Genomic DNA, 7,920 nt, shown 5'->3' on the forward strand with positions numbered 1-7,920 from the left:
ACTAATCTTATAATCGTGCCACATAATGTCTTTAAATAAATTAGCAGGTTGTAATCAATTCAGCCTTTTCATTATTTATCTGCATAAAGCGGAATTTTCATTGTATTGTTTTTGTTGCTTAATCCTAATAATTAAAAAAATAATAACTAAAAAAGTCAAGACAGTTTATTCATCTTAAGTAAAAAAATAAATATGCAGAGGACTTGCAGAGATCTAAAGAACAAAACGCAGAATTTGTGTCCGCAATGCAATTTACTTTGAAATGTAATGTTCTCGGCTGTATCACATTAAACCGCATTCCTCAGACAAACCTGAACTAAATGTCAAATATCTCATTATATTTCTACTCAGTCATAGTTCTGTACAGATTTTGGGGTTATGGCTGAGGTTACATAGTTTCACTAAAGGCTGGTTCAGATCGTTGTTTTCGTTTAATCCGACAAGCAGTTGCTGTTTATATGCTGGTCCAATGTGGCCCACAGCACATTTGTAACTTTCACTTTCACACGAAACTTCACCAATGACTGTGAGAATCAATTCCATGTTCTTTAGCAGACCTGCTGTGTCACTGCAGTAACCTGTAACTTATGACCAGACATACTGTAATTTTCATAATTGACATTAATCCTCTTTGCAGAATTGTTGCTTAGATAATTGTGACTGGACAACGAGTAACTTCAAATTCTGCTTTGTTTTCAAAGTACACAACTTAACATTTACTTCTGTCACTTTATAGCACACACTCAATAATATTTGTATTTTAACTTCAAATCCAGCATCTCATTGTTTTTCAGTAAGTCTAATTATATGTTATATCACTGTAAGAACTGCAGTTCACAATTTTCCACTAAAACCTATTCCAACAAACTAATTATTAACCGATGTAACTTTATGAACTGAAGAATAATGTTTTACTTTTTATAATTGTGAAACATGGGGGGGACACGGTGGCTTAGTGGTTAGCACGTTCACCTCACACTTCCAGGGTTGGGGGTTCGATTCCCGTCTCTGCCTTGTGTGTGCGGAGTTTGCATGTTCTCCCCGTGCCTCGGGAGTTTCCTCCGGGTACTCCGGTTTCATCCCCCTGTCCAAAGACATGCGTGGTAGGTTGATTGGCATCTCTGGAAAATTGTCTGGAGTGTGTGAGTGTGTGAGTGAATGAGAGTGTGTGTGTGTGTGCCCTGCGATGGGTTGGCACTCTGTCCAGGGTGTATCCTGCCATGATGCCCAATGACGCCTGAGATAGGCACAGGCTCCTCGTGACCAGAGAAGTTTGGATAAGCGGTAGAAAATGAAATGAAATGAAATGAAATTGTAAAACATCCACAAACAAATTGATTCTTGTTGTCAATTATATCTTTACAGGTATAAGCAATAGTCCCCTTTGCCTTCTACTTCTTTTCTTTCTCTTGAATTAGAACAAACAAACAAACAGAAAAACCCAGTGCCTTGTCATGTTCTAGAAAAATCAGGAAACTTACTGAATGTTACAAAGCGCGAATCCTGAGACTTCTTACATAAATCTAATACAAACATTTCCTTACATGTACAAATTTAATCAACATAAGATATAATCTTATTCATTTTATTAGTGTTCTAATTATTGGAATCTGTCTTGTTTTTTTTTTTTTTCATCCTTGTTCTTTGACTAGCTATGAGGATGGACAGGTGGGGGACACAAACATCAACACGCAGGACCCCAGCATCCACCGAGAGATCTTACGAGTCATCGGCAACCAAACAGCCACAGGATGAACGACTCCAAAAGCAATACCGCTGCCTAAAACTGCCCTCCTGACTCAGAGCTGGATATTTGAGCATAGGAGGTTTTATCATAGGTATTTTATTAACACAAGACCAGAGAGAAAATATCTACAAAATCAGTGACCCATTTACACAGTATTTACACTGGTTAATCACACTCTGTACATTTGCCAGTTTTATGAATAAAATATTCATTTTTAAAGGTTGTGGTATGTCTTTCGGTTCAGCCGACGGAGCGCCTGATTTTTTTTTTTTTTAAGTTAAGAAAGAAAAGATCGTTCTTTCTGTAACATTTTAAGACTTCTGTCAGATGTTATTTGGCCTTTGTGGTTATACACCATTCTGCATTGTTTACTAAGAATTGGACTTTTAAAAGTACAACTTTGTACTTACCGAAGGTGTTGATATGCACTTTATTTTTTCTTAATGGTATGGTTTTAGTTCCAACTTTATTATATTAAAATGCCTTCAAAGACGGTAGGTTGCGTATTGACTTCGGTGATGGTGAGCAGAGCAGAGACGTTAAGAGCCGAAAGGTTGCTGTGTTTACAAATCCAATGTTCCTGAGCTACATGAGTTATTACATGCTACCTGGAAGTAGCTGCTGGTTTACAGTTTCCAAATAGAAGTCACAGTTTATTCCCTCTGATTCCACTGCGACTTTTTTCTTTTTTCAACCCGATGACTGTGACATTAGGTTGCCATTTTGGTATGATTATCATGAAAAGATGAAGTATTTAATATATATTTGAATGACACTGATGGGAAAACAAAATGCATGTGGCTTTCCTTACATTTTCAGTCAGTTTGTGTTCTTAGATATGTTAATAGCATTTTTATACAAGACGAACTGGCACCCAGTTACAAAATGTATTTAAATATTTCAGTATATCATTTTGTAAAGGTGATTTAAGATGGAATAAAAGCTCGCAGTGTATTTATGCATTATGGGAACGAAATGAGAGCGACCTCCACAATTACTCTTATTTCTCTGAGGCATCGAGTTCAAACGTTGCTAACAGAAGATCGATGATTGCTTTTGGAATATATAAAATAAAATAAAATTAAAAAAATAATATAAAATAAAAAAAACATCTTTCATCGATTCTTGATTGAATTCTACATTGACCCAATCAAAATAAAGTGGTACAAAGGCAATCATTTTATAACATTTGTATAAATATATAAAATGATAGATTTTGTGAGCTTTGGATCTGGACTCATGCTATGTTCAGATGTAAAATAATACATAAGCAGGCTATTACAGTATCCTAGTCTGAAAGTCAAATGACCCCTTGGACAGCAATTCAAAAAATTCCAAACCCATGAAAATGGTTTCTTAACAAAGTGTGCTCGGTGTTTTGCTTGTATGGTTTTGTATATTTCACAGAACTCTCATGCCACTCAGCATTTGGTGCCTTACAGTGAAGGATTATTGGGAAATATATAACAAAACTGTACATACTGTAAATACTGCCAGAACAACATGGAGTCTCCAACTATTTTCTGTATTCAGTTTTTACCTTTTTTTCTTTAGTTTGGGAACAGATCGAGCTTTGGGTCTTTTTACAAGTTCTGGAAACAGTAGCTTATGTACCTGTTTATGTTCAATAAAGTTGAATTTACCTATAAATCCAAATATTTGTCACATCCTTGTTTTCCTTCCACATAATTGCATGTCTAGTAATTTATCCAACCTTTAAAAGCTTAGTAGGATGTTCACATGCTTATACCCTTTTCCCCTCCAAATCACACGTGCTTCATAATATTTCCCCCTAATCATTATTGGACTCTTCAGAGGATTAAAATGTTTTCAGTAGAAGTATAAGACGTTTTAGAATTTAAATCCGACATGATTTTGTCCCTGTGCACTTTCCATATATGTTGTGTACCATTTCATTACATTCTGCTTGCCACTTAACCTGTTTCCATGAACTTTGTGCTCTAATTAATTAACTAATTAATCTCACCTGATGCGAATTATCTGTTGTTTAGTCAGTGTATTTAAACCCATCAACTTTCTGAGTTTAACGTCCTATCTTTCTATTACATTAGGTGTTTTTCAGTCTTGGATTTTTATGTTTCGTTTAATTTTATTGCAGCAATCTATTTTCTAGATACTTTTTTAAAAAGGTTTAAGTTTAACTTTAAAAAGTCGTATACATTTTTTAAATACCATTTTAAAATACTTGTCAATACATAAAACCAGTCCAGAGGTCTACTCTTAGTGAGGATGATGACATGAGAAGTTTATTAACCCCGTTTGATATCCTGTAAACTTTTCTACAAAGTCGACCAAAGTCTTTTGGTTTTACTTTCCCACTTGCCAATTTATTTACGCAATGTTAGTAGTATTTTTTTTTTTAAAGATGAGGTTTTCATCATATTATATTAGTTGAATTATTTGCTAATCACTTGTTTATTACCTTCAGTGTCATTAAGAAAAAATACAACCTATCAGATCACTGGTATGTTTAGCTCAATAGCAACATTAAAAACATTGGAAATTACACTGCCTAAAGCATCAGATTTTATAAATTTTTAAAAACTTCAAGATTATACCAGATCACTTTCAGTGTAACGAACACATTAGTCCATGTGTCTATGTATAATCAATGATCTGTAAAGAGTTATGGTGTTGGTTTATCCCCAAATATCCCTATAAAGTAAAAGCAAGCTAAAGGGGAAAAAACACCATATTTGATCTATAAACAAACTAACAAAGTATATTTCCAAGTTCTGTCCATTTTTAACCAGGATTAAATGGTCATTTAACTTCATTATCCTTTCAACATAAACACATACTTCAAAAGTATCAGTTAATGGTTTAATATGCTTTGTGATAGACTGAGTACAATTTGTATTAATTTCACATAAGAAATACTGTAATTAATCAACGGTTAGCATTTTAGTAATTAATACATTTAATACATTTATATATAGTGTAGGAATGTGTAGACATTTTGCTTAAACTGGTGTGCATAAACCTTATATTTAAATATTCACCAATATGGTTCCACTACGTTTAATGGAATAGTGTAGATATTAATTATGCTGGTATTTAAATGGATGCTGTATATCAGTCACTATTACGTGTCAATAAATTCCTTTCACTTTCAGCTCCTCTTGGACCCGTTTCAGATAGTCAGGATCTGGGTAACCGTAACTAGACACAGAAAGATCACGATGCGTGATTATTAAAAGAAATGATATTCCTGTACAAATACAATACTGTTGTATATCTGATTAAATATATATAGAGCTTCTGTGTGAACTTACGCAGTAGGCCCACCAGTACAGGATGTCTTGTGATGAATGTCATTCCAGGTGACAACGTTACTCTTGCCCGTGGTTGATGAGCGTCCGACTGTGAAGATTAACCTTTGATCAAATGCTTGTTTAAGGAGTTGAAGAACTTTCTTTCCCTCTGTGCTGTCTGGTAAGTAGGCCAGGCGTACAGCACCATGGTAGGGCTGGCCTGGGTTTGGGTGTTCATTCTACATATGTACACATAGAAGAGATCATAAAGTGTTAGTCACACTTAGTTTCCTATTTAAGAGGTGGACATTTTGTAGAATCCTAAATGGACAGCTCAGATATCACAGTAAGGTTCAAAAAAGAACTTTTGAAGGCCAAACATTTAAACGAATTAATGAAATAAAGTTGCATTATTACATTATTTATACGAACAAGTCTTTTTGTGTTCTAATTTCACAGAAATTCATTCGTCACAACAACAAAAAGAATGTTTGATAGGTTTAGTAGTTAAAAAAAAGCTATTTGAGTGAGCTGTACTGTATGTTGTGAATTTTCTTGCTGCAGGATGCATCTATTTATAATGCTATCTTCTATTGGGATACAATTAAAAAACATAAAATAATAAAAGATAAATAAGTTAATGAATGTGTATATATGGCTGTCCGGCAATGTACGGATGGACATGAGGACATAAAGGATCTGCGGATACAACAAAATAATCAACACCTACGTGGTGCTATAGCTTAACCTGAAGCCAAGTTCCAATTACCAACCAAAGTTGATTATTTCCTGAAAATTGCACGTCCTAAAGTATTTAATTCCTCTTATACCACAGAAATTTGCTAATGTTAATATTTGATTACTTAAAGGACAAAACACTTTACCTCTTTCAAATTTTTGTTCACTTACCTTATAGCAACCTCTCTCTCTCTCTCTCTCTCTCTCAGTTAATGAGAAACCACAAATATACAGTATTCAATCTTCTTTCAAATATTGAAACTCTAACAAATGTTAAATAAATGTGTCCTCACAGAGAAAACTTCACCATATAAGTAATTAGACATTTTTTATTCTGTTTATGTAGAGCATCCAGTGAAGCCCCTGTGAATTAGTTGTTAATTACAGAAACATTGACATATTACTGTAGAATGAACGCATTAACAAAAACCTTGCAGCCGTCCTTACTCTCTGAGCTGCTGTTATAGAAAATTAGCCAATGCCTTCTGACTAATCATAATTAAATATTAAACAGTATTCTTATATAATATAAAATGAGTCAATATAAAAAATTATTTGTATTACTTACCCCCTGTATCCCATCTGGAATGATGTAGTGAATGGTGATTGTTCCATATTTTTCATAACCCGGTAGGGAGAATTGATCGTATGTGACTTTCATTTTGCCTGTTGGTTGGGTTCCCTTTAGTGCCCCGTATATAACTCCACATGTAGGGCAGACAGGTTTAATTTCAAAAGCCCTCTTTAAACAGTCTGTACAGAAGGAGTGCTTACATTTCTCCAGTGTCTTCATTTGTGATTGAACCATGTCTTCCAAACAAATGGAACATCTGCCCTCTTTGTCAGGGGTTTTACTCTGTAACGCCTGGCTGGAGGCTGTAGCCCTCGTGTCCACAGTGTAGCTGATTTTCCTTGGAGAAGACATTTTAAGAGGGCTTTTCAAGAATTGTTCAAACCTTTCGAGACTAATGAACCTCCCTGTGAGGGTTATTTCATCTGTTTTACTTTGTCCAGTGCTGATTATGAGCTCAGGAAACTTTGCAAGCAACGGCTGAAGTTGGTTTGCGTCTAAATTATATGATCTAGTCTGCAGTTCCGTAGCGATCTTCTGATAGAAGGTAACGAAGCGCTCTCTTGCCAAATGAGCGAGGACTGTTCCATGTCCCGAGTCCTGTGGACGAAATATCACCTGCGTCTTATAATATTCCATGCTTACCTCAGGTCTTTTTATTTTGTTAAGCTCCTCAGAGCATTTTTCTATAATGTAACTCATAATGACACTGTTGACCTTAACTGGTTCAGCTGGTTCACTGGAAGCTGAATTCATACTGTTTGAGGTGTGCGTATATACGCTCTCATATTTTTTTCTCTCCTTGCACGTTCCTTGCAATTCCAAATATGTATTTTCAATATCTTTAAAGGTCCCACTGATCTTTAAACGTGATCCTCTTTCCTCTATTTTTAGGCCAGTCTTTTTAAGAAGTGCGTGTGGCTCCTCAAAAGTTTCTGGATCGACGAGAAGTGTCAAGTCAGTGAATATCTGCAATCAAATGGGAAAATGCAGTTTGGAAAAAAGGAATTAATAAATTCATAAAATAAATAAATAAATAGGTTTTAAAAAAGTTTTTTTGTTGCTTTTCTTTAATTTGTAATGCAATTAATTCACCTTCAAATGCTGGACATAAAGCTGAATCGTTTTAGACTGAAAATAATATTGGAAAATCCTGCAATAAATATCAGTATGACATTTAATACACTTTTTTGTACAAGACTGAAGAGGAATAAATGTTTATTTCTTCTGAGACTACTTTCATTTGTATTGAACACAACCTGTATTCGATGACTGGTTTAGCAGAAGCAGCTGCAGTTACAATGCACAGTAAGGGATAAACACACACAGTACCTGATGGTTATTCTACACCATAATGAGGTCAAATCTTCGATAGAAACTTACTTCTGGTAAGTGTGGCTCAGCCATCACACACGTCGCCGTATAAAACTCTACTATTGAACATCACATACAATACAGAACCTGGTTTGTGAGAGTTAAATAAAACCGTAACACGCCACACGGCAGTCTGAACAGCGCGCCATTTGTTCTGCGCCTTTCACTTTCGGTTTGCGCAAAAACGCCACGAAACTTACCGTAACGTCCAGAAT

General features: G+C 35.1%; 2 protein-coding genes across 9 annotated transcripts in view; one reads left to right on the forward strand and one right to left on the reverse strand.

The window, feature by feature from the left end:
- parp8 (poly (ADP-ribose) polymerase family, member 8) overlaps window positions 1-1,966 on the forward strand; it is a 39,913-nt gene extending 37,947 nt beyond the window's left edge. For all 7 annotated transcript variants that reach the window (XM_027162966.2, XM_047818002.1, XM_027162969.2 and 4 more), the window contains one exon: window positions 1,653-1,966. In XM_027162966.2, the coding sequence (XP_027018767.1) occupies window positions 1,653-1,755 (103 nt within the window). In that variant the 3' untranslated portion in view covers window positions 1,756-1,966. The remainder of the gene's footprint in view (window positions 1-1,652) is intronic.
- Window positions 1,967-4,577: 2,611 nt separating this feature from the next.
- si:dkey-3h3.3 (uncharacterized protein LOC100144568 homolog) lies at window positions 4,578-7,881 on the reverse strand. 2 transcript variants are annotated; one of them, XM_027162734.2, is made up of 4 exons: window positions 7,715-7,881; window positions 6,329-7,300; window positions 5,044-5,261; window positions 4,578-4,930 (listed from the first exon to the last, which is right to left on the reverse strand). In XM_027162734.2, exons 1-4 carry the CDS (start codon window positions 7,736-7,738, stop codon window positions 4,861-4,863), a joined length of 1,284 nt encoding a protein of 427 aa, XP_027018535.2. In that variant the 5' UTR covers window positions 7,739-7,881; the 3' UTR covers window positions 4,578-4,860. The 2 variants fall into 2 exon arrangements, with proteins under 2 accessions (XP_027018535.2, XP_027018537.1); XM_027162736.2 differs by having other exon boundaries at window positions 7,664-7,814.
- Window positions 7,882-7,920: the final 39 nt, after the last annotated feature.

The sequence above is a fragment of the Tachysurus fulvidraco genome, chromosome 9, assembly GCF_022655615.1.
Source record: "Tachysurus fulvidraco isolate hzauxx_2018 chromosome 9, HZAU_PFXX_2.0, whole genome shotgun sequence".
In the NCBI taxonomy this organism is placed as follows: domain Eukaryota; kingdom Metazoa; phylum Chordata; class Actinopteri; order Siluriformes; family Bagridae; genus Tachysurus; species Tachysurus fulvidraco.

Bases quoted from the DNA above. Each gene is read 5' to 3' on its own strand.
- si:dkey-3h3.3 (XM_027162734.2), bottom strand. From the start codon at position 7,738: ATGGCTGAGCCACACTTACCAGAA. The intron at 7,301-7,714 runs GTAAGTTTCTAT...ATTTGATTGCAG, and splicing joins CTGAGCCACACTTACCAGAA to ATATTCACTGACTTGACACT. The intron at 4,931-5,043 runs GTAAGTTCACAC...TTCTGTGTCTAG, and splicing joins TGTACTGGTGGGCCTACTGC to TTACGGTTACCCAGATCCTG.